This window comes from Phaseolus vulgaris, chromosome 8 (assembly GCF_051622355.1).
Source record: "Phaseolus vulgaris cultivar YP4 chromosome 8, ASM5162235v1, whole genome shotgun sequence".
In the NCBI taxonomy this organism is placed as follows: Eukaryota; Viridiplantae; Streptophyta; class Magnoliopsida; order Fabales; family Fabaceae; genus Phaseolus; species Phaseolus vulgaris.
The window spans coordinates 56,650,708-56,677,023 of record NC_143505.1 but is presented as its reverse complement, the minus strand read 5'-3'; the positions used below and the strand labels follow the sequence as shown (position 1 = coordinate 56,677,023).

At 32.8% G+C, this 26,316-nt stretch overlaps 3 protein-coding genes across 6 annotated transcripts; 1 reads left to right on the top strand and 2 right to left on the bottom strand.

The window, feature by feature from the left end:
* The first annotated feature begins 7,019 nt into the window (after positions 1–7,019).
* On the top strand, positions 7,020–10,680 carry LOC137826145 (uncharacterized). Its single transcript, XM_068632010.2, has 2 exons — positions 7,020–9,740; positions 10,211–10,680. Exons 1-2 carry the CDS (start codon positions 7,052–7,054, stop codon positions 10,549–10,551), a joined length of 3,030 nt encoding a protein of 1,009 aa, XP_068488111.1. The 5' UTR covers positions 7,020–7,051; the 3' UTR covers positions 10,552–10,680.
* A 4,008-nt stretch (positions 10,681–14,688) lies between these two features.
* On the bottom strand, positions 14,689–20,156 carry LOC137826142 (uncharacterized). Its single transcript, XM_068632008.1, has 5 exons — positions 19,365–20,156; positions 19,094–19,211; positions 17,749–17,863; positions 15,518–16,699; positions 14,689–15,242 (listed from the first exon to the last, which is right to left on the bottom strand). Exons 1-5 carry the CDS (start codon positions 19,570–19,572, stop codon positions 14,982–14,984), a joined length of 1,884 nt encoding a protein of 627 aa, XP_068488109.1. The 5' UTR covers positions 19,573–20,156; the 3' UTR covers positions 14,689–14,981.
* Positions 20,157–20,678: 522 nt separating this feature from the next.
* On the bottom strand, positions 20,679–23,459 carry LOC137826141 (Yippee family putative zinc-binding protein). 4 transcript variants are annotated; one of them, XM_068632004.1, is made up of 6 exons: positions 23,326–23,459; positions 23,006–23,221; positions 21,823–21,866; positions 21,187–21,295; positions 21,049–21,104; positions 20,679–20,964 (listed from the first exon to the last, which is right to left on the bottom strand). In XM_068632004.1, exons 2-6 carry the CDS (start codon positions 23,099–23,101, stop codon positions 20,883–20,885), a joined length of 387 nt encoding a protein of 128 aa, XP_068488105.1. In that variant the 5' UTR covers positions 23,102–23,221; positions 23,326–23,459; the 3' UTR covers positions 20,679–20,882. The 4 variants fall into 4 exon arrangements, with proteins under 4 accessions (XP_068488105.1, XP_068488107.1, XP_068488108.1 ...); XM_068632006.1 differs by having other exon boundaries at positions 23,006–23,160; XM_068632007.1 differs by having other exon boundaries at positions 23,006–23,124.
* Positions 23,460–26,316: the final 2,857 nt, after the last annotated feature.

The window sequence follows — 26,316 nt, the reverse complement described above, 5'->3', positions numbered from 1 at the left end:
AGAAACGTGTTAGAATGGTCAGAAATCCAACAAATATTTTTTGAATTGAACACTTCACCAATAAAGTGTCGTACGAGTGTTGACACCAATACGTATGTCCGATATGGATACGCTATTTAAGAGAAGTGTATGAGTTCACCATATGAGTTTCATTTTCTTATCATAATTGTTTCAATTTTATATTACTAAAAAACATAATTTATTTAGTATTTTATTTTAAAATTTATATAATTATAATTTATTCATTGTGATTCCACATAATTTTTTTAATTTTTAATTTTTATTAATATATGTTTTCTTTATTTTAATTTTTAAATAGATATTTAATGAATATTTGAACAAATGAGAATAAGATATAAATTTCATCCTTCCAAGTACCGAAAATAAAAATAAATATAAAATTTATATTGGAAATAAAAGTAAGTATAATAAAATGTGCAAATTGTTTTATCTAATTGAAAGTGGAATAATATAATTATGTGAATATGAATGTAACTGGGTTAAGTAAGGAATACATAAGTAAATAGGGGACTCTTTTATGAATTAGGTTCATTTTTACATGATAATTAGTTACTAAAATTTAGGTGATTAATTTAGATATATATTTAAAAATTATTTTATAAATTTTTATTAATAATAGAAATAATTTTAAATATAAATAATTTTTTAATTTCTAAATTAGTTTTAGTTAATATAATAATTAATTATATTTTTTTTTAAAATTTAATTATTATTTAATAATTTTTTTTTAGTAGATTGAATATATGATGTAAATCTTGACCTATTTTTGAATAAGGTTTTATTTGATAAGACCAAATAGAGTATAAGAAAATGTTATTTTTTGAAGGACCATGACAAAAGATATAATGACGACCTTGCATTTAATGCAAGTGGGTGAAGTATATAGTATTTTATAAGAGAATGTAAATTTTCTCTAAGAATTCAAAATAAATTCTCTTGTGACATTGATAGAAAATATCCATCAAAGAAAGAAAAATATAAACTAATTGACTTAAATTATTTATGATGTATAAATAAACCAAATCAACACATTTAAGAAATATCGATTAATGTGAAACATAGAAGTGTTGGAAGTTAATTTTTCACGTTTGAACAAAATAATTGTTGTCAAAGATGAAGTATTGAAAGATGAATTTATAAACGTGTGATTAAATCAATTATAAGAAGAGGTTATTTACTGAAGGTTCAAGAAATTAATTGGAATGTCAATATAATTATATAAGAAAAATTAAGTGTTGAGAGAGGAGTGTTTGATAATTCAAAGAGAAAATTGCTTGTTTATTTTTTTTTATAAAAATATAAATTTTGATATAAAATCCAATCTAAATATTTAGATTTGAATTTTCAAATTGATTTTTATATAAAATATGGATTTAGATTATGAATTTTATTTGGATTTGGATATATATATTACCAGCCTTAATTAGTGGTCACCACTTTTATGGATTTCTTTCACAAGTTTTTTTATCCTTAATAATTCATCTTTATAGTCATTTATAACTTTAAGAATCATATTTAATTTTTGTAGTACGGATCTCGTTTCTTTCATCTTAAGAATCATATTTAGTTCTTTTAGTATTGATCTTGTTTCTTTCCATTTTTTCATGTTGATTTTTTTATTTATATTTCATTGTTTTAATTCTCAATTCTACTGTTTAATATTTAAATTCCTTTTACTGAACCTTATTTTACAATATTTAATAATTTTTTTTTGGTTTTTCATTTTCAAAACTGTAGTTTATTAGTTTAGTTTCTCTATTTTTTTTAATTGTGGTCTTTTTAATATAATATAATTAGTAAATTATTTTATGCATTTAAAGAATCAAATATTTGTATAAAAAATTAAAAGAATGTTTCTATACGAGTCTAGCACTATAAATGTTTTTGTCTTTGATATATGACTTTAAATTAATGCATTTAAATTGAAAATCATATTTGATCACTAAACCCTAACCTAAATAAAAGCCCCTAGAAATAATTTTATTTGTTTATTATACATCAATTATAAATATTTTCATTGAAAATAAAATGGTATATTAAAAATATTAATTATCGTAAACCTTAATTAACATAAACATATAGATTTAAATTTGACATTCCTAGAGCATTTTAACACCCCATTCCCCACGCAAAGGTGAAGAGTCTTAGTTGGTCCTTCCAATAAGGCAGAGCAATGGCAATATGAATGAGAAAGATTGATGCAATAGTTGTTAGAATAAATGCATGTTACATTAACAGCAGAAAATGCATCAAACAAATTTTGGTGTTAACTCATTAAGACGCAATCCACTTAGAACTTTTGAGTTTTCAATTATGCCTTTTCACACAACTAAAGTCAAAGTAAACTTGCCACATTTACTATTAAGTCATTGTGCAGTGGAGAAAAATTGAGTGAATAGGTGAGTCTACACGTTCAAGTTATGCAGTGACTGATGTGAACAGTGCGTTTGGAAACCGCGTTCATCTTTTGGAATATGCAGAAGCAATAGGGCCCTAGTAGCTTTCATCTATCATCTTACCATTACAAGTGCTTCAACATTCAATATCCACAATGGATTTCTTGTATTTTTTTAATTTAAAAATTGATTTGAGGAAGAAAAAAAAAGTTAGATTTGAAGGAGATTAAGAGTGAGATTATTTGGATTAACGGAAAAAGAATTAAATGCGAATGAAAATGAAGAAAAAATATATGAAAATTATTGAGTGTTGCGATAAGTATAATTAATAGTCTTTTTAATTGATAAAATTATAATTTTCTTTTTGTTAATAAAATATAATTTACTTATTCGTACATACGACTAGTATGTGATTAAAATATAGATCCTGTTATGTTTCAGAATTTAGTTTAAAAAACACAAATTATTTGACATTATGAATATATACAAAATTGTTAAGAATTGATTTTAAAATAAATAAATAATATTAGAATATTTATAATTGTAAAATATTTAAACGAAATATGTAAATGCAAAGAAACCTTAAAAAAAAAACTATGATCTAAGTATCAAAGTCTAATTAATATTGAACATAACATTGTAGCATACTATGATGAAACAAAAATAATTATATGATCGTAATTATCATTCGAGAGAATAATCAAATTTTTATTGTAATTGGTCAATTCTTTGATCAACTCTCTCAAAATATTTTTTCGCGTTAATGTCCAAAGTATTTAATGGTTGTTGCAACTTCTCAATACTATCCCAAATTTGTGAAAGCATTTGAGTATAATGGGGAATTGGGTTTCAAGGTGCAATGTCTGCAACATGATTGTCGAGTATTGGTTGGTTTTGCTCATCTTCTTCATCATCCTAGTTCACCCTACCATGTTGCTAAACACCGTTTACTTGAAAGATATTCAACTTGTCCAAGGTTTTTTTGTCCAAAATAGTGTGACTAGCCTAGCTTCACCTATACATCGATGGATAAGTTCACACCGTTGTGAGTCATGATTCGTGTAATAAAAATGTCATATGGAGAAACATGTTGTTGTCCCAATATTTGATCATGTGTTGCATAATAAGTGAATCCTGATAACACTCATAAGACACTTAAATCATTATAAAATAACAATATGAAATACGCATGACCATTATAAATACTAGCGGGAACACAGGCACTCACGTGCCTGTGTATCCGTATTTTTTATTTTTATATAATTATGTTTAATAGTAAAATTGAATAAATAATATTATTAAATTCAGAGCAAACATCATTCACCTTTTTCACCCTCTCTTTCAACATTACTGTTCCATTTAACTAAAAGTTTGGTCTTCTCATCTTCTTCATTATTTCCAATGGACAAATGCACACTCATCACCATGTGATTGTAAAATAATAATCCCAAAACACAAACGTCATCATCTAGAGTAAAGTGTCACCATTAATTGGTTTATGATTTTTCCACATTCCCATGAGTCTTTGTAACATGGATAGGAAAAGTTGACTCTGGGGAGATAAGAGAGTGAATACCAAAATCGCCCAAAATTTAAATTCAAAACTACCCTTTTTGTGTCTGCCGCGGTCATATGCTTCACCACCCTCATTCTTGATGATATTACATAAGAGGTTGACTTTTAATGTAACAAAACAAAATTATACATGTACCATCAATTTTCAATTTCAGTGGGATGAATGACTTACCTTCTTCTGCATTTAGATGCTTCCGTGTCGTGCAATTTGATAGTTTGAGTTCTTTGGCATTTTTATGAGGGATAGGTTGGAAACATGAAATGATGGGATGAGGGTTGTTATGAACATGAGGGTAGAAAGGTTTGTAAATCTCTTCCAATTCATTAAGCACCGTTTTGGTTTATGAGAATTTCCAAAAATCACAAAGTAGGTCATCTTGTTCAGCACAAAAACCTTGAGAAAGAATGAGATTCGGGTTGTCCATAGTGGTGGCTAGGGCAATGGTGCATCCCACAATAGCTTGCAAATCCCAAGCCATAACGCGTGAAAGTTCTTCAAACTGCAAATCGCATATAATAAAATTAAAAGAGATTAAGGAAGAAAAGAGATACAAAGAATAGAGAGAAAATAAGAGAGAGAAAATGTAATGAGATCAAAAGATTAATTTGAGAGAGTTATAAATGTTCACGAAACAAAAAAATGGAGAATCTTGTTAATGGAATGGTTTTGGTAATTATTATAAGAAACACAAAACAATAATTATATACATACTTACGAATTTGCAAGAGTCAACTGTGTAGAAGCCATTGAAAAACACTACTTACTGGTTGATTTGATTTCGTGGTTCTTGAAACAAAATTACGACTAATATTTTGAATAAGAAAATAGAAAACGAAAAAGATATTTGATGGGTTTATAAAGCCTTCAGTTTATATTTAAATTTTAAAATTTGAAAATTTAAAAAAATTTAAAATTCAAAATTTCGATCGAAATTTGAAAATTCTGAAATATGAAAATTTCGAAATTTTAAAATTTAAAGATTTTTTGGGTTTAAAAAATTTAAAATTTTTGAAAATTTAAGAATTTTTAAAATTTAAATTTTAAATTTTTTGAAGTGTTTTACTTTAGGGTTTGAAATTTTGAAAAATAGAAATTTTTTGAAATTTAAAAATTTCGCAAATTTAAAATTTAAAAATTTTGAAAATTTAAAATTTTGAAAAGTTTCAAATTTAAAAAGTTTGAAAAAATTTGAAACCTGAAGGATTTTATAGTGGCAACAGTTTCTAAATGGAATCATTGTAATTGAAAATCAACTACCATTATGAATCCACTCTCCCACAATTCTACACTGGTGGCCCATCGAACAACTCTCTCCTTGCCTATGTCTGCGGTCAGTCAATCAAAATCGCCGACTTCGTTATTACGGTCATCCGTTCCACACTCGACGTTGAGTCGGAATCCATTACCGCCATGGCACTCAACCTGACAATTGCACTTTCCCTTTCAATGTTTTATGTATTAGCACAATAAGAATAATATTATTATCAATAAATAAAAAATAAAAGTAAATTCATACATTGCAATTTCATCTTCTATTTGCAATTTCATCTTCTATTTTATAATTGAAAGACAACACTTACTGGGTTCCTGGGTTCATGGTCGTGGAAAGTAAGAATGACTTCTCATATTTTGAATATGAATTTGAATATAAAAACGAAAAGATCCTTTGATGAGAGAAAATAATGGGAGAAAATGATGGGAGAAAAAGATATATTTAATTTTGATTTTTAAAAATAATGTTATCTCTTCTGTTATATATTTTTGTTATACATTTAAAACTGTTAAAAAAATGAAATAATATATTTTTAAATTTTTAAAATAATGAAATAAAATATAAATCTAAGAATAAAATTGAAATAATATTATATGGCAGTTAGAAGAGGAATCCCCTTTATATATAGGTATAGATATAGATAATAAATATAGACAAAAAAATATTGTATGAATCATGATCCTGAGTGAGAAATAAGAAATATTATATTAAAAGAAACAATTTGAAAAAGAAATGGACAAATTGAATACATTATGATTCCAATATTCCAAGACCGAAACATTTGGTATTTACTATGAGATTAGGTAAAATTGTTCATATCTCCACAAGGTAATTCCTCCACATTACACTCTCCTCGTCCTTAAAGAAAAATAACCACTTTTAAAACACACCACAACTGCAACAAAGATCCTTCCATTGTAGGACATAATGCAAACATCAACAAAAATCTAATTCTCGAGTTCACACCTAACAAAGTTGCTTCCGTGAAATTAACCCCAATCTTGTCTTATTTGACGCCCATAGAAGTGGGAAATCTCTGCTGGCAAATGACCTTTGGTCGCTAGTGATGAACTTGAGGCGGATCCCGTGATTATTAAGGTATTGATAGAATGCAATACGAACAAGAATGTTAGAGAAGCCAATTATACAATTGTGAAAAAAAATTTGGATTCAAGAAACCTTATTTGGTTCAATCGCAGGGATGATCTTGCTTATGGGACCATTGTGGTTTGATTGAATTGCTCCCAATGATCAAGGAAAACATTGAACATGTTTAAACAAAGTGATTAGGATTGTCTTCTAAATTTCAAAATTTGAAATTTTAAAGTTTTAATTTATTAATTAATTTATTACTATATTTTTAATTTAGTTAAACAATTTTTTTTATAAATGTGATTGCAATTATTAATTAAATGGAAAGTGGTGTAAAAAAATAAGACTGGCTTTCAAATTTTTTTAATCCAAATATTAATATTAAAAGACATAATTAATAATAAATATAATGAATAGATATTATAAACAATATATTATATTAAAAAGAATAATTTCTATGATAATAAGTAGATATTAAATTAAAAAGAACAACTTAAAATTGAGTAGTGTAATTTGGAATCTTAATATTCCTATACCAGAACAGAAATTTAGAATCTCAATATTATCAGATCAGAACAAAAATAAAACACTTTCGAAACTAAAATCCTGAGTGTGCAAAGAAAGGGAAATTCATTGTTTTAAAAGGAAGCTAATTAAAGAACTCTGAGACCACTTCCTACTTTATGCAAAACAATGGCTATAATTCTATTCGTGTTTCTTCTCGGTGTTGTTTCTCAAAACTTAGTGTACATGATGCCAGGTACAATTGCTCTCGCTCTCAGTTCAGAGAGTGACAAGCTGGCTTTACTTGCTTTGAAGCATAAGCTTACCAATGGAGTGCCTAATGCTCTTTCATCATGGAACAGCTCTTTGCATTTCTGTCAGTGGCAGGGTGTCACATGCAGTCACCGCCACATGAGAGTCTCTGTCTTGCACTTGGAAAATCAGAACTGGGGTGGCACTCTTGGACCACCTTTGGCCAATTTAACCTTCCTCAGAGGCCTCATTCTTTCCAATATCAACTTGCATGGTGAAATTCCCACACAAATTGGTCGACTAAAGAGGTTGCAGGTTCTTGACTTGAGCCACAACAATCTAAATGGTCAGATTCCTATACACCTTACCAACTGCTCTAAACTTGAGGTGATTAACTTGTTGTACAACAAACTCTCGGGAAAAGTTCCCTCCTGGTTTGGACTTGGATCCATGACACGGCTTAATAAGTTGCTTCTCGGTGCCAATGATCTAGTTGGTACTATTCCACCTTCCTTGGGGAATCTTTCATCCCTCCAAAATATCACACTTGCAAGAAATCATTTGGTGGGAAGTATACCACATGTTTTGGGTCGGTTGTCAAATTTGAAAGAGCTGTATCTTGGTTTAAATTATTTGTCAGGAGTAGTGCCTGATTCTCTTTATAATCTTTCCAATATTCAAGTTCTTGTTCTCGGGGTAAACCAGTTATCTGGTAATTTTCCATCAAAAATGCAACTTGCTTTTCCAAACCTTCGAGCATTCTTCGTTGGAGGGAACCAGTTCAATGGAACTTTCCCGTCTTCAATATCCAACATCACCGGATTGCAAGCGTTTGACATCTCCTCAAATGGTTTTAGTGGGCCAATTCCTTCCACTTTGGGAAGATTAAACAAACTTAAGAAGTTTAGCATTTCAGATAATAGTTTTGGAAGTGGAAGAGCTCAAGATCTAGATTTCCTTTCCTCTTTAACCAATTGTACTCAATTGAGAATACTTCTTTTGGATTGGAATGAATTTGGTGGTGTGTTGCCAGATCTCATCGGCAATTTTTCTACCCACCTCACTTGGCTTAGTATGGGGTTGAATCAAATATCTGGAATGATACCTGAAGGAATTGGGCAGCTAATCGGTTTAACTGACTTCATCATGGAAGATAATTATCTAGAGGGAATTATTCCAGATTCAATTGGAAGGCTTAAAAATCTAGTAAGATTGGTCCTGCAAGAAAACAAATTGTCTGGTAATAGTCCTACTGCCATTGGCAATCTTACTATGTTGTCTGAACTTTATCTGCACACAAATAGATTTGTTGGAGGGATTCCCTTAAGCCTCAAATACTGCATTCGAATGCAGTCGTTTGGTGTTTCCACCAACAACTTGAGTGGGAATATCCCTAATCAAACATTTGGCAACCTAGAAGACTTGATAAATCTTGACTTATCCAACAACTCTTTCACTGGTTCCATTCCTTTAGAGTTTGGAAACTTGAAGCACCTTTCCATATTACATCTATACGAAAACAAGTTGTCTGGTGAAATTCCCCAAGAACTTGGAGCTTGTTCCGCATTAACAGAACTCGAGCTGGAGTCAAACTTCTTTCGGGGAACCATACCTTCGTTCTTGGGCTCTTTAGGATCCCTGGAAATCCTAGACCTTTCTAACAACAGCTTCTCAGGCACAATCCCTGGTGAACTACAAAATTTGAGTTATTTGAATACTCTGAAGTTGTCTTTTAACCATCTTTATGGTGAGGTTCCTACAGGAGGTGTCTTTAATAATGTTACAGCAATTTCACTCATTGGAAATAAGGATCTCTGTGGGGGGATACCTCAACTGAATCTCCCTGCATGCTCTAGGGTTCCCTCAAAGAAACACAGGTGGTCTTTTCGAAAGAAACTCATCCTCATCATTGTAATTGGAGTTGGAGGGGTTTTGATCAGTTCCATAATATCTATCAGCATCTACTATTTCAGGAAAAAGCCCAAATCATTTTGTTCGTCACGGTCTCTGCAAAATTTGTATTTGAAGGTTTCTTATGGAGAGCTTCATGAAGCAACCAATGGATTTTCTTCATCCAATTTAGTAGGCGCTGGAAGCTTTGGTTGTGTGTACCGAGGATCTCTTCTCCATTTTGAAAAACCTGTTGCTGTAAAGGTGTTGAATCTTGAAGCTTTGGGGGCGTCAAAGAGTTTCACATCTGAATGCAAGGCTCTAGAAAAGATGAAGCACCAGAATGTACTTAAGATCCTGACTTATTTTTCAGGTATTGATTATAATGGAGATGATTTCAAGGCTATAGTTTTTGAGTTGATGCTTAACGGGAGTCTAGAAAGTTTGCTGCACAGCGACGAAGAGCTCAAGTCAAGAAATCTCAATCCCAACCTTCAACTTTGGCTAAATATTGCTCTTGATGTTGCTAATGCATTGGATTATCTTCACCATGGTTCCGAGAAAACAGTAGTTCACTGTGATATTAAACCAAGCAACGTTCTTCTTGATGATGAGGTTGTTGCCCACTTAGGAGATTTTGGGTTAGCAAGGCTCCTTACTGTGGTCACGGGACATGCAAGTAGAGATCAGATGAGTTCGTTAGCAATCAAAGGAACCATTGGATATGTTCCCCCAGGTAAAGTGTTTTCTATCCTTCAAAATGTTTTACCTATATTTTTCAGTATTCCTTGTCGCAATAACAGCATAAGATATCTGGGTATGATCATTTGGTGATAGCTTATTACTTATTACAATGATGAGTAGTTGATGTTGATGAGACTCTCAGGCAGACACGGAGGAAACAAGATCATTAAGGGAAAATTGTATAATAAAACCATTGTTTAATCTCATCTACTTTCAATCTCATTGTTCTCAAACTTCAGTGTTCTCATTAAAACTCATTCTAATAAAACCATACTGTTACTTACTGCAAAGATTACACACTAATAGCTAATAGAAATCCTATTAATATGACTTTTAAACAATTTTATAGCAGTCAATAATTTTACCGACAATATATGATCATACTCACATTTTGAAACCGCTTATTTTGTACTTGATATATCCTTCATTTGTATCTACATTGTTGTTGTTGCAATGGAACAGAGTACGGGGCAGGTGGTCGAGTATCAGCACAAGGAGATATTTACAGCTATGGAATTCTCGTGTTGGAGATGCTGACGGGAAAGAAACCAACGAATGACATGTTTGGTGAGAGTCTAAGCCTACACAAATTCTGTGAGATGGCAATTCCTGAAGGAATCCTTGAGATAGTAGATTCACGTTTGCTTGTGCCATATGGGGTCATGGAAACCAACATCACAGAGTGTTTGGCTTCCTTTGCTAGGATTGGAGTTGCATGTTCTGCAGAATTGCCCATTCAGAGGTTGGGCATAAAAGATGTGATAATGGAGTTGAATGCAATCAAACAAAAGTTGTCTTACTAGGAATCTAAAAATTTAACTGGGTTTGTCAGTAAACTAGATAAGTCTCACATTCATCTTTCACATGTTACTGTTCCATCCTCTATATAATAATCTCTTGTGCTATAAATGGGAATGACTTGAATTTGTTCTAACCGAGGCTAAACTATAACGAGCTAATTAAAAGAATATTTGTTTAGCAAACTTGATTACACCCACGAAAATCAACGACTCTGTTCAGATAACTATTGCTGAAAGTCACAAGCAACATCGAAAAGATTGGTTTAATCCACAAAAACCCAGTTTGATAGCAATTCAAGAACATAAACAGAGTTTAAAGTGAAATAACCTTTTCTACATTTTGTCACATCACACTGATAAACTGCTGTTTTTTTAAAGTGTAGTTGTTAAAGTAATATTATTTAATAGATTATCTTCTTTATATGTAAAAAAAATCTCTATAGTTATAAATTATTATAAATATCAGTAGTAGAATATTTACGAATAAGTTTCAGATGCACTACACAATTACTAATACTAATATAGTATTCAGAGTAACTAACATGTTTTCTAGTAAAGATGCATAATTATAATTGTACCATTTAGGAATACTAGTACTTTCTTGTCACTATCTAAACAAACGACTAATTAGAAAATAATTACCTCTTATCTATAAATGTCACACTCAATTTTTAGTTAATGTAATTTTTTATTTTAATTATTGTAAATAACAGGATGACATAGCATATTATTATGCGAGTATCACTTGTATACGATAGTTTTACTCAAAGAAGCATGAGATCATGTCATTACCATTAACTAAAAAAGTGAAGTTAATAATAGGAGAGAAAAAAAACTAAAAAACAATCAAAATCAGAAAAAGAAACTGCTTAAAAACCAAAACTTAAACACTTATATTTTCTATTTTGCATGGACTAAAAAAATATTTAAGCAACAGCACTAATAATAATAAAAAAAGGATGTGATTATTTTAATGGAGAATGTTAAAGGAAGCAAGTTAAAAATAAACTAAAAACCTTCTATACTTTGAGTTTTAACACGTAACGAGGACTCACTTTCTTTTTCTCTATGGTTTTTAACGCAGTGACTTCAAACAGTATTACTTGAAGAAGTTATGATTAATGGCAGGTTTTCTTACCCTCATAGGTATGCAGAGAATAATTTATGAAAGAAAGCATGCAAAGAATAAAGAATAAGAAGGAACTATATATTGCTTGAATTGTTTAGGAAGAAGTACTCTGCATCTCTTTTATCGAAGTGCAAAGCAAGAAAGAAAGACAGAAAGAAACTAGTCTGCATGGAAAATCATTTTTTTGAGAAGATTACGCTTCTTCTTTAGTCTGGCTTTAATCTCCATTATCCTCTTTTCAAATTCCGATACAGTTCGAAGATCATCGTAATCCCGGGGCTTCTTTCTCTCTTTCATGCACCGAAACATCTAAACAAAAATATATAAAAAGATTGATTCTTTCCATTAACTAGAAAAGATGGCAGACATTAATATTGTTGTTGATGATGATGATGATACGAAATCGAAGAAGAAAACTTACGCAATAAGAAAAATATGATCCAGGTGGAAATTGAAGATAGTGCTTTGTGGAAGTGGAAGCTTGGTTCTCTGAAGCGTAGAGATCCCAACTCCAAGGAGTAAGAAAGGAGGTATCTTCCTGAAGAAACGACGTTAGATTCGAATAACATATATTTTCCTCCATTTCCTTTTCCTTCATAGAAGAATATTGCTCTTCCATTTTCGGGAGTTTCGCTTTCTTGCTCCTTACCGCTATACTTCACTTCTTACTTATATGGGACTCTTTTATATATTAGTTAGGTTTAATCTTACGATCCTGATACTTAACACTCCATACAGAAGAAAACACTTTTAACAAATAAATTAATTAATATTTTAACTATTTTCATTTTAATTTTAATTTTTAATTCAAAATATTATAATATTATTATAAAGGGTTTGTTGACAAAACTTTTTCCTTAATCTTATACTTTTTCATCTTTTGTTATGCGTGTTTGGAAACACATGGAACAAAAAATAAGTCTTATAAGTAAACAAGCCAACACTTGGAGGGTCAATAATAAAAAAATGTTTTTAATAAATATTAAATTTCATATAAAATTGTTCCTACGGGCTGAGTGGGATTCTTCAGCATTGTAGGTCTTTTAGTAATTGGCCCGGTATGTCTTATGAGAATATGTGTATTAAAATTATTTGAGAATATTTTAAAATATATTTATATAAAATATGAAATAAATAATTTTAAAGATGTAAATTATAGCTATTAATATATTAGTTTTACCTTTCACAAAGAATCATCTTGAACTCATAATTGGAATATACATAAACTTGATTTTTTTTATGAAAATGTTTCCATTGGTTGTGTGTAAAAAATTTAATAAATAGGAATATTGAACAATCTTTTATGACTGTAGTAGTAAAGTATGTTTCATTAGTATGAAATCATAAACAATTTTTAAGCTAATTTATAATTAAATCAAACTAAAAAAAACACAAAGTCATTTGAATGAAAATGCAATCCTTTTGTTCTGGCCGGTTGACCGGAATCGTCTTTGCGCGTGGCTTGTCCTCGCGAGCTAGAGCACCTTCGTCTTGCTCCGTCTGTGAGTACCTGAAAGAAGTGAACAAAGGAGCGCCCTCGCGGTCGTTTGCACTCCGACGATCAAGTTAGCTAGCGAGAAACATCAAAAAAACTACATTGAATCACTGAAACTATTTAACTACAACTGTGTTGCCCTAATTGCCTTGTGCGTGCGCCGCAAAGACAACTAGGGTCTTTCTCTGTGTATCTCTGTGTCTATTAGGTTAAAAAATCGGTCCCTTTTCAAATGCCCCAAGGTCCCCTTTTATACACCTCTAATCTTTAAAGCGCGTTAAAGCGCACTGAAAGCGTATAAAAACATTCCTTGGAACATTCGAATCTTAACTGAATTAATGCGTACCTTGGCAAACTTTCACTGAAACCTTTAATGAGCACGTGTGTCTTGCCACGTGTCCCTTTGACTTGATCGTTTATTTTGTGTAGAGGGTCTCACAGCACCGTCACCCAACTTAGGGTTATTCTATCGTATGAGCCCTCTTTCCTGTGAAGTGCTTCTGGCTCGTGGGTTGATGTTCTGGGTGCCAACTCATGTGCCCCAATCACTGGTTACTTGCCCTGGGGTATATCTACCTGTCTCTCGTACCATGCACGTGGTTCTCCCTGGTTATGGCCCTCTCACGGGTCGTATCTGTTCCGGGGTCTCCCAACAGTGGCGTGGGTACTTCATGAGTTAGGATATCCCCTTCTGGTGCTAGACTTGCGGCCTTGAAGCCGTCTTTCTCTTCTCCTTACTACTGTTCTGGGCTGTCGAGGCCCGAAGCCTCTCCGGCGACGCCTCTCTCCCTCGGGCGATGCTTCTCTTTGGACGACACCTCACTTTGGGCGACACCTCACTTGGGCAACGCCTCCTATTGGCGATGACTCGAGCGGTCGACCTGCTGACTTCTCTTCTTTGGGCTCCTCGAGGGGCCCCCATTATGCGTTGACTCTGACCTTCGATCAACACCCGATGACGAGACGGTACACCTTTATAGTATTTAAAAGTGCAACAATAAGTTATAAAAGAAAAATACTACTAAAACGAAAAACTAGTGATATTTAATTATTCTGTCAAAAAAAAAGGTATACATTTCTACAATGAGGACTACAAATGGAAAGTAAAATACTTTTTTTTTAAAAAAAATAATTATATTTAAATAAAAGTATGATTTTTTTTAAATACTTTAGATAAAAAAATAAGTAATTCTTAAATACTATCATTATTCTGTATATTTATTTAATATTATTTAATAAAAACAATAACCCTAATATATATATATGTGTGTGTGTGTTGGGGGCAAATGCCACGATGTTATTTTATTTTCAAATAAAATGTATTAATGTATTAAATTAAAAGTTTTATTATGTGAGTCAATTAAGAAGTTTCTATAAAATTTTAAAACTACGTAATATTCATTAAATAAAATCATATTTTCGTATAATATACTCTGTTTTAAATGGTTGTGGATAAAAAAAAAAGACGTTTCAACCAGAGATGTCACCCAGAAATTTTAAAAAATGCTAAAAAAAGTGCCAAATCATACGCTGCTAGCATTTCTCAAAAAATACAATGGCACATACCATTTCTACAGTTTTCGCGTGATATAACACCACTTGAAAAAAAATGAGTATTACAATATCAGCATATAGGTGATCTATCTAAATTACAAATAGCTTCCCTTAATGTTTATATCACTTCCGGTAACTTTACATGAATTGAAGCATGGTTAGCTCCATATAAAAATCCAATATGGCTGAAACTCAGGATAAGAATGGTGGAACAATTAAACAGTAGGGAAGAGGATTCCTGAAAGTGAGAGCCGTTTACCTACCCCGCACACTGGCAGGAGATTGACCACTTCTCTCACTGCCAATATCATCGTCTATTTCACTATTATATAAACAAACACCATTTGGGTTTACACTCACTTCAGAACTAGCATTACTGCTAGTGGCATGAGGAGAACCCGAGATACTAACAGTTCGGCTACGCGGAGGCCCAGACCTCACACTATACATTGAAGATGCTGGAATGTTCGTCATCAATGATGACCGTAAATTGCCTGGAACCCTTCGCCTTATATCCTGTTCAAAGAGAAAGGAAATTATTAGCAAGAGAAAATACAATTTCATCAGTTCCGATTAATTTGATTTTAATAGTAGGTATGAAATGAGATCAACGCCCTAAATGACAAACTCTCAAATATCTAAATAACGTCAAGACATAATGCATCCACAAAGGGAAAAGGCCAACACAGCATTTAAAAGTTTCTCTAGATCCAGTGTTTCAGATGCAGGCGCGTTGCAAATTTATTCTCGACTGATAGAACAAATGCAGAAAATGTGAAGAAGATGCATACCATATGCCTAATTGCCATATCCAAGGATTTCTTCGAGAGTGATCTTCCAAAACCAGAGGTATCTGGAGAAGAAGATGACTTGCCAGAAAGATTATGGGAAGAGTTCTTGTCATCCAGCCTTGGTGGTGCCAATTTTCGCATATTTATTACCCTCTCAACCATTTTTGTGCCCATTACAACAGGACTGACATTGTCATTTGCTCTGGAGTACCCACGATTAACTGCTGGCATAGAGCTTCCAGTTGGATGAGAAATGCCGTTGGATGAACGTCCTCTTGAAGGAGAGTTTGATTGCCGCCTTGGTCTACCAATAGAAGCAGGCTCAACAGAAGAGGATCGTGCACCGGGTGCTCCAGGCCTACCCCTAGTTGTTGACAGCGGCCTTTCTGGAAGCGTTGTCCTCAAATTGGGTGGCGCATCAAGTGAAAAGCCAGGCATCTCAGATGGCTTCCATGGTCTTGGGCTTGGCTTCACATTTGGTGAAGTGCCAGGCGATGTTATTGGCTGCCTTGACATCACAGGAGCTGACTTGGAGATTGAAGAAGTCTTAACTGACAGAGAAGATACAGTAGATACATTAGATGGTGTTGTAGGCCGCCTAGTTGGGGTTGATGCCCTTGAAGTAGGCCTCGATGCAGATAAGGTAGTTCTGGTTGTAGGTGTTGAAGATCTTGTAGTAGATCTTGAAGGTGTAGTAGATCTTGACAAAGGTGTAGAGGATCTAGATGGAATTGTGGTTTTAGCTGCAGGTACTGTAGTAGTTCTAGCAACAGAAACTGCAGCCTTAGTAGCAGAAACCATGGGCTTGGCTGAGGAAACTGAGGTCTTGGTAGTTGCTACCATAGCCCTAGTTGATGGTATGGTTGTCCGAGAAGTCGGTGTTGAAGGTCTAGATGATTTTGAAACTGTGGTCAATGTAGGTCGTCCAGTAGGAGTTGCAGATCTAGATCCCAGATTCCCTGAGGATGAGGACCTCCTAGTTCCCCCAACTGAAGAAGTCAACCCCGGGGAAGAGGCTGGTAGTTTAGATACTAAGTTGCTTCTTCCAGCTAGTTCTGAAAGATTCCCCGCTGATGAGGGCCTTCTGATTCCACCACCTGAAGAGGTCAACCCAGGGGCGGAGGCGGGTTGTTTAGATACTAAGTTGCTCCTTCCAGTATGTTCTGACGGAGGATTTGCTAACTACAATCACAAGGAAACAAATACAAGAAAAATTATTTTCAGACCATTACCATGAAAGAAAAACAACAAAATCATACTATTATGAACCATATGTTAAAGCACAAATCATGGATTACTTTGGACTTTGGAACTAACAAATAAATGCAGAGTATTACATTTCTATGATTTTGCCAATGTAAAAAAGTATTATCAATTTACTCAGTGAAACCGACAAAGCTGTTTTTATGAAAGAAATTTATGTAGAGAGAAAAGGGGTAAGGAATCCTCCTAAACAAAGTAACAAAACAGAAAAACAAACAATGAAAAAGACAAAATCTAAGTAATAGATCTTCACTCCTCAACATTAACATATCTAATAGTGAAACCCCTTCAAAAAGGACCTGTGTTTCCTACCAAATGGACCGTGAAGCTTGGACACCTCTTGTTTGAAGTGTTACAATGTAGTCCACATTGCAAATTGCCACAAAATTTAGCCTCTTTACTTCTACCTAAATCATTAAAGTAATTAATCAATGTGGTCTAGGAACCTAGAACTAGGACACACCCAATATTCACCAAAAATGCCAAATATGGAATGCCATGAAGAAACTCCAAAAGGACAATGGAAAAAAGCAAGAGAGGATACTGAAAGCAACAATCATGTAATTAACAAATAAATTAACCAAAACATGTCATGGAAAGTTGGAAAACATCCAAAATAATGACATGCGGTTTGTAGTCCAGGTATGTCATTGCTACAGGGGACGGTGTATGAAAATTAGCTACTTATAATCAGGCACCAATAACTGAAATTATGCAATAACTCACAAAACATACTTAACCCATTCCTAAAACCATTTATTTCTGCTTAAGTTCATCTGGCATGATGAATAATAATGATATTGTTAACAAACGAACTTTCATCAAAACCAGGAGTTTACAAGGAAATGTACAATTTCATTGATGAATTACCATAAACCCTAAAACCAGATGTAAAAGACAAAATCTTCAAATTACCATAAAAAGATAAATTATTGACATGATCCAAAAAATCAAATAAAATTGCTTACTCTAGCTTTTAATGATGTGGGGCGTAAAGTTGGAGCCCCAAGCTGACTCATAACAGTTTTTGTTGATTCCATCTCCAAAGAAGGAAAAAGGGGAGTCCCAGGTGGGGTTAGAAGCCTGAAAAGGAAAAAAAATGCTAAGCCCCAATCTAAGCATTAATGTAAAGCTAAGTCTGGATTAGTGCATGTTAATTTATTTATTATTAGTTCATGCTTCAAACACACAAAGCATCGATGCAAGAACCTAGTTAAAGTCAGAAAACACCCAGAGCATCGATGCAAGACCCTAGTTACAGTCAGAAATCTCAGATTTGGATAAGGTTAATAACAAAAATAGCAACAGTGATACAGTCCTACTAATAATTTATGATTGAAAAAATTATTAGTATAAAGAAATATCAAAGAAAGGAACTACAAAGACAATATTTGGCAATATCAAAGAAATATTGCCAAATTAATTACAAGGCATTGTGAAGTTGTGCTTATTGCGAATGCAGATGAACCTGTGATTTCTAACAATTTGGCTTGTTTAAGCCTGGAAATAAGAGAAACTGGCCATCAGTTTTACAATAAATTAATTCGTTGTTATCTTCTAGACTTCAGTTATGGAAAATAGAACATGACACTTTATAAACCTAGTCAGTATCATAATGATGATATTAAAACAAGGGAAAAGCTATAAAGTGAGCATGTTTATTATACGAGGTCATGAAAAAATGTCAAAGACTCTGGTCACAGATGCCAAATTATCAAGAGTTAACGTTGTTTTTTATGCTCTCATAAAATTTTGCCAAGGGTATATATAGATTTTTGGTAAAGGAGCGGGTGAATTAACAAAGGCTTGTGAGAAAACACAATCAAGTAAGGGCATTCGTATTTACCATAATAAAAAGTGATTATGTTTATGTAATATGAGATGGAGCCTAGGCCACCATAAAAAAAGCAATTATAATCTCATCTGACTAACTAAACTCATTCTAGACAGTTTTCCCCACATTTTGGTTTTTTCCCACACAAATTTAACTCAATTGATCATTTCATATTAGTAATTGCAAAGGATAGTTATTGCTTCAAAGTTGAAGTGATATTCATTACAATTGCTTCCTCTGTGGGATTTGGATTGTAGAGCATATCAATTGCTCCATAATCAGAGCTGATATCATGTACGAAGAGTGGTTAACTTGTTAGTTTCACAAGAATATCCAGAAACTACATCTACAAGTTTTATCAAACAAAAAGAAGGAAGAAAAAAAAAACTACTCAAATGACATAGTTGCACTGAATAATTACAGTAAACACACAAAAGTTAAGCATTAAAAAGACGGTTAGAAAGATAAACAGGATATACCAGTCATAATCATTCTTATCATTCTCCGAATTGAGAAAATCATCAGCACCAGTCTTCCGCACCAGCGCCGCCATGGAAGACGGAACGTTAAACAAGGGAGAATTGCCTAGATTTGAGCCTGAAACACGAAACACATAGCGAGTGACAAAGGGAAACACAACATGTCACACCGTGCAAACGACACAACCGTCCGGCAGTTGTTGGCGCTAAAATTAACAAAACGACATCACAAAAAAAAAACAAGAAGTGTCGTCGTCGACGGTGTGCATACCCAACGCGGCTGCACCGTCAAAATCCTCTGCGGCGCGAAGCACGAGATCGCCACGCTCCTTCTCGCGGTTCCTCATTTCCAGGAACAACGCGAGTTCGTCGTCCCTGTCCTTGGCGCGCACAGAGGACCTGAGAGCCCCCAATTGCTGTTGCCTCTGCTTGAAGGCGTCTTGCATTTTGGATTCCGGCGCTATGAAGCTCCGATTCATCTCAGAAATGGCAACGACAATTAGGGATCGATGAAGCGAAGAAGAGAAAGAAGAGGGAAAGAGAAGAAGAAAAGCCCGAAACAAGAGAAGAACCTAACTGAGTTCCCTCGTTCACCTCAACAACCGCGCACCAACCGAATGCATCCTCGTGAACCAAAAATAGAAATTAAATCAATACTTAAAAAAGGTAAATTGAATAAAACGGGCTTTGGTTGGAAATAGTTGCGGAAATAACAAAGTGGAGCGCATTGGGATTCCAGAAACTTCGAATGAGAGTGATAGTGAAGAGAAGGGAGTGGCATTGAGATGTAATAAAAGGCAAGTTTGAAGATGGAGGGAGAGAAGAATAGATGCTGTGAAGCTGCTGCTGCTGCTACTGCTGTTCTTCTTTCTTTTTAATTTCTATCACTTAAAGCCTACGTTACACGGTTGATGGATTGGATGAGTTGGGTGAGTGATCACCGTTATGCCCTCTTTCTTTATTATTATAATATCTTCCTTTTTCAAGCTTTTGCCAACGTGACTTCGCAACTATGCACTCATCATTCATGTAACCTCTTTTCTCGGGGGACAAAATTTTAGTTACTAATTAACTAAATCATTTGCAGTTTCCAAAATAAGTTTCTTCTTACCATGTAAATTTAAGGCCTACGTTACATATAAGACGCCTATTCAACTCTGACACCCAAAAATCTTTTAGCATTTACTTCCTTCTCGTTAACGTCTTCAGTAGGTAACTTTTTTTCTGTTAAAGCAATAAAAGAAAAAACGCACAAAGGTAAAGTCTACCAAGAGAAAAAGAGAGCACCTAATTTAATAAATGTTATGAGAAATTTAGGCGCTTAGTTAGTTTGATGCTTTCCGTTGGTATCAATTACCCTTTGTTCTTGTTTCATTAAGCATTTCTATAAAAGCTTCTCTCATAAACACTGGCTGAAATTTATTTTAATAAATAACAAGATCAAATTTAGTAAAAGAACTTGTCATCGATCACATTCATAAGTTTAACTAAACACATTCCACTTTTAATTTGAGTATTTGCATGATTAGGAAAGAAAAAACTTCCAAATACCCCGAAAGATGGTAATAGCGAATGGAGATGAATATACAACAAGAAAAACATATGATTGATTAGAACTTAGAAGTTATAACATTAGTTTTTTTACATCATAATTAACAATCAAATGTATTTAAATTGTCTTATGGGCAAAATGCAGATTTTGCAAAACTGCCCAAATAAAATCCACATTCGTTGAACAACAGGGGATGAGGATTAAAGAATGTACAATTCAATTGTCAATGGCAGATGACTAAGCGTCATCTGCTTCACTTCCACCATGTGCTTCATGGCCAACCCAATAATTGCAGTTATCAGGACCTGACACCTTGTACCTGGCCAGAAGTAAAAACATGTTAAATCCACCATCTTCACGTATTAAGAGTGTTTTCTCAGTTCTCGAACAACACTTCTCTTACCGTTCAAGTACAGATTTTCCTTCCTTGTACTTCTGGCTTTCTTCATGAGCAGTCTCCTGAAAGAAACCAATGGTAACTACTAAATTCTACGTATAAATTGAAAAAATCGTACTCGTGAAGCACTGTTATAAATCGTACATATTTCCAACCCACAATTGATCCACACCCCACACAGAAAATGTCAGCCACAGTATGCATCCCAGTGAGCATCTGCCTGTCCTCGTTTTCTCCAGCAGAAACATTTACGCTGTAAAAGAAAAAAATATATTAACTGCATCCATGACCAGAACCAACTATAAAACATAACGTGGCTAGATCTTTAGACATTCAGAGGCAAGAAGCCATGAATAACAAATACATCTCTTCTGCATAATACTTTGGCTCCAAGCTACAAAATCACCTAAATGTCAGTTGACGAGAGTGGCAGGAATTATGAATTGTTCTTGCTATGTAGCTGTGATACACATATGATTTCTATTGCCAAGTCATAAGACAAGCATGACTGGATTCATGATGGGCATGCAAAAAACAAGGACTACAATAGCAATGTGTAATGTATATACTCAGACAAGTTCTAGGACAAACAATATGTCATTAAATTTCTCTTAATTTTTTGGTCTTGTTTTTAGACAATTTAAGTAGCATACAACTATATTTCATAGTTTTATCACTAATTGTCCAAATACATTCATACAAATACCAAAAGAGAACGTTTATCTTAGTTATTTTTACCAATCGCATAATGATAAGGTTCCAAGATCAAGGATGACTTACACCTTACTGAAGAGATAAGCTTTCCCATGTCTGCTGTGGAAAGACTGAATAAAACACCACAAGAAAAAATAGTAGTCAGAATATGTATTTTATGGAAGACCAATAAAGAATACCCAGGTGTGAATAAAGAAAAGTTGGCCAAAGCTCGAAGGCTACATTGAAGAAGGAAAATGAACACAATGGCATAACTACTTAACACAACAATTTTTCTGCAACAGAGATAATCGAGTGGGTTCAAATTCTATGTAAGAGGATGGGAGCACTTCTGCAAGTCAAGGGCCAGGGAGACCCAAAAATTCTGCCACTTATACTTTATTTGCACATCTTATATTCACAAAAGTATGAAGAATCAAAATCCGAATAGCTTGGCCAGCCATTTATTTAGAGAACACCTTCCTTGGTTTCTCCTCTGGGAACACCGACAACCAGACAATTATCTACTTTCACCCTCTCCTTTTAAGCAAAGTCAGTATCTATTATCCAAGAATACGCAGCAACGAGTTCATTATTCAGAGTTAAACCAGCAAAGAAATGTTACCTCCACAAGCACTCGTGTCCATTAACTGTTACAATTTATAAACAAAAATACAAACACAATAAATTGCACAACAAGTATCTTCATGAATTACAGGATCTTAGATAAAGTTCATTTGCAAAAAGAATTGGTAAACAGTGATGCAATCCAGTCCAGGATTAAACTGTTAATCGCTTGATCGCGGGGACAGTGATACCACAACAATAACCAACCCTCCTAAAAGCTTTAACTAATAGCCATTAGGTGAAGGCTCATAAGTGGTTTTACATCTATGCCATAGCCTTGGCACATGATGTTGCCACCACGCAATTGGGAAAAAGAATTAAAAAAATCTTAATTTGAGCCAAGGGAATACAATACAAGTAAACAATAACTAAAAGATGGATATCAAATCAATCACTAAAATTAACAATTTGCACTCTCGAAATTGTATGGACAGACTATTAGAGGAAAAGAACAAGAAATGCTTGACAGGAAGATAAAGTGACTATTCAAACCTACATTAGTGCACGAACTCATCATCCAACTGATAAAATTAACAAGGATGAGATAAAAAAAAACAAAAACCCAGAACGAAGTTAGAAAATCACAAAAAAAAAAGTGAGTCATGAAAGTAGGTGAAAGAAAGAAAACAAATAAAAGGACAACCTTGGAAACGATGTCTTCATAGAGAGCAAGATGGGTACGGCAGTGTTTGCAGCTATAGACCTTCCCCTCGAGATGGACCACAAACAACCTCCCCATAGCTCAATTCGGAAAATTCTAGGCTGAAGATCAACGGGGATTTTCAGATGAAGGGTAAACTAAAGACAGGACTCAGTCAAAACGAAATCACGCAAAGGTCAAATTGAAGCGGCGATGAATCTAGACATAGCGTCAATCGAGGAAGGAGAGAAGAAGAAGAAGAAGATTATGATCGTAATGAAGAAGAAGAAGAAGGAAAAGGAGAAGGAATCGTTGAAAATTACCTGAGAAGAGAAGAGAAGAGAAGAGAAGGAGAGGAGTTGCAAGAAATGTGGAGAGAGAAACAATCAATCATCGCTTTTTTCTGAGAAAAGAGAACCCGACAAGACGTGTCTTCTTCCCGTGTAATTATTTATTTAATGTTGTATTACGCTTTTCTGCTTTTTATTTCATTTTTTGCTTAATACAATAATGAAATACTAATTAAAAGGGGAAATATTGTTCAAAGAGTAATATTTAATGTTAATTATTATGTTTATGGTCATTTCCAATGAAAAAATGTTTATAGTTTTCTTCGAATGTTATTGTAATGGAAGTGATTCAATTGGAAATAATCTTAAATGTTTTTAAAATAATCGCGATGAAATCAATGATCTTGTTAGAATATGCTTTAAATTGTGAAGTATAAAAAATATTGTTAGTATATTTTAAATCATTCTAATAATAATAGATTTTATTGTATCTTCAATTTTAATGCAAGGTTGCTTTGCTTGCTTGACTTAACTACTTGCAAGACAATTCTGTTCCAAGTTCTTTTCACTTTGATGAAATGTCACGGGATTATATTAAAACTTTAGATAGTAACTTAAGAGTCTATGACTTATTTTAAACTTTTTTTAACAGAGTTTAACTTTCTTTACTGAATAAAATAAAATAATTTTAAGACTGTTCCTCAATAGTTGTACCAACAATTAAAATATTTCTATGCTATACGGTCAATGGGTAGAGGACTCGTCCATATAGTTGATTAAGGTTTCCACGCATGGTTAAACACATTTTGGTCCTTTAAAGTATAGATTTAATAGTTATATTCACATTAATTAAATATAAAATTTCATAGATTTATCTTATTCTATAAATAGGTTTACCGAAATCAAGTCAAAGTATCTATTGGATAACATTTAATATCTTCAATTATTGAATATCGAAAAACTAATATACAATAAGCAAAAATAATCAATCATTTCATTTATACAAAAATTTGAGTTCGACTATCACTTATACAAAAACAAAAATTGCCTGTGGGATTACAAAAGGATTTTTTATACATAGGAGAAGGCTTGAGATTAGCCACAAAAATGGGGAAGTCGATCACATGAATTTTGGGTTCTTCATTCGGTCATTTACTGACCTTTTATCGGAGTTGTTTAAGCACCAACTTGAAATCTTAAGCATGTTGAGCCATTATGCCGGAAAAGCATAAAAAAAATTAGTGAAGTTAAAGTTGACACCAACCAAAGTAACAAGTATACATACTGGTGAGATCCACCCAACGATGAGGAGACATGTATATGGTGACAATCTTTCGGTCAACTTCCTCAACAATTTGATCTAAAACCCTAAAAACCTCAAGGTCATCGACACTTATGGATGATATACGCCAACTTTGATACCAGACAAGATCCCAAGTCCAATAAAAAGAAAACTTAGGCTCTCCATTGTCAAAGAAAAACCTATGACCCATTAGCTTAATAAATTTTTTGAAAAATCAAGCCTTAAAATTCTTGTACAAAGAGATAAAAGGAGCAAAAAGACATGACCCCGACTGACCGATTAGGTGATGTATATATTTTTTGCAGTTGAATGAGATGTGATTATGATCTGAATGATGTAAGGTGGTTACCAAGATGTAACTTAATCCAACCTAATATGTTATTAGTGTGAGTATTGTGTCATGAAATATGTTAATAAGATATTCAAGTTTTATTGGTAGTCTAAATCACAGGTAGTGAAAAAAACTTATGAAGGTTCATGTCATTTATTCAAGATGGATGGAAGGAATAATCAACTGATATTTTGTAGATCACTAAAAGAAAATCATGAAATAGAAACTAATTTTTAGAAACAAAAAATAATTAGTTGCTATAGTGACTAAATTAGAGACCATTTTAAAGACTAAAAAAATTTTGGTTTCTAAATTAGTTTCTATTATTGTTAAATGGTTTCTAAATTTGTGTCTAATTAGCAATCAAGGTTTTTGCTACCAATTATTTAGATTCTAAATTTGGTAGCAAAAACCTTGGTTGCTAATTAGACAAAAAAAATTAGTCTCTAAAATGGTCTCTAATTTAGTCACTATAACGACTAATTATTTTTTTTATCTAAAAATTAGTTTCTATTTCATGATTTTCTTGTAGTGGATGGACAAAAAGTTATTTTATCATAGTGTACTAATATATGGTATAGTTGTAGTTGAAAAATTAATTTATTTTCACATGGACAATTTTATGACTAAGATTTATGTGAATATAATAGGTGTCAATTTTCTCTTCAAATTTAATAAGATTTTCCGAAAATTTGTTTAACTATATAACTGTTTGTGCCATTTTTTTTTATACCCATGCTAGGTAATGAAAGTGTATGATATAGTTTCTTGAGTCAAACATTTGTTTCTTCACATCATTTTTCAATTTTATTGAAAGTGTGATATGTATTCCTTACTTGTGTTGTTAGATTACCTTATTCATTTGGATGTATTATGTAATTGTTATGACCTATATTACTTTTAGAACATACGACAATGCAATGTGCGGCAAACTAATAGTCAATAGCAAGAGTAAAATTATGTCGTTAATATTTGTTTTGAAAATAAATTTTAATTTTACTAACATCTTTAGTTGATATTAATATGCAGAATTAGATTACATGTACATCTACTTATTTCATGCTATTTAATTTCATTTCTATAATGATAGAGAAGTTCTTATTATAATAAGGGTTAAAACATTAATTTTATAATTTTTTATTTAAATTTTAATGAATATAACATTTTCAACTAAAATAAGTAAGACGAGGATTCTTTTCTTTAAAATATAAAATAAATTATTAAAAACATAGGAGAATAAATTATTTATTTAAAAACTAAAGAAAAATGTCAGCGTTGTTTGTGAATATATATTTTAAAATTAAATAATATATTATTGTTATTTAGTATAGAGAGTGTTATTTTCCTTATTTCAATTTTTGTATCAAAACAATCAACTATTATATTCGGC

Excerpts from the sequence above, each read along its gene's own strand:
- LOC137826145 (XM_068632010.2), top strand. The coding sequence starts at position 7,052 with ATGGCTATAATTCTATTCGTGTTTCTTCTCGGTGTTGTTTCTCAAAAC. Across the intron at positions 9,741-10,210 it reads CATTGGATATGTTCCCCCAG|AGTACGGGGCAGGTGGTCGA; the intron begins GTAAAGTGTTTT and ends GCAATGGAACAG.
- LOC137826142 (XM_068632008.1), bottom strand. The coding sequence starts at position 19,572 with ATGAATCGGAGCTTCATAGCGCCGGAATCCAAAATGCAAGACGCCTTC. Across the intron at positions 16,700-17,748 it reads CCACATCATTAAAAGCTAGA|TTAGCAAATCCTCCGTCAGA; the intron begins GTAAGCAATTTT and ends TTGTGATTGTAG. Across the intron at positions 15,243-15,517 it reads ATATGGCAATTAGGCATATG|GATATAAGGCGAAGGGTTCC; the intron begins GTATGCATCTTC and ends CTCTTTGAACAG.
- LOC137826141 (XM_068632004.1), bottom strand. The coding sequence starts at position 23,101 with ATGGGGAGGTTGTTTGTGGTCCATCTCGAGGGGAAGGTCTATAGCTGC. Across the intron at positions 21,867-23,005 it reads ATGAAGACATCGTTTCCAAG|TCTTTCCACAGCAGACATGG; the intron begins GTTGTCCTTTTA and ends TGTTTTATTCAG. Across the intron at positions 20,965-21,048 it reads GGAAAATCTGTACTTGAACG|GTACAAGGTGTCAGGTCCTG; the intron begins GTAAGAGAAGTG and ends ACTTCTGGCCAG.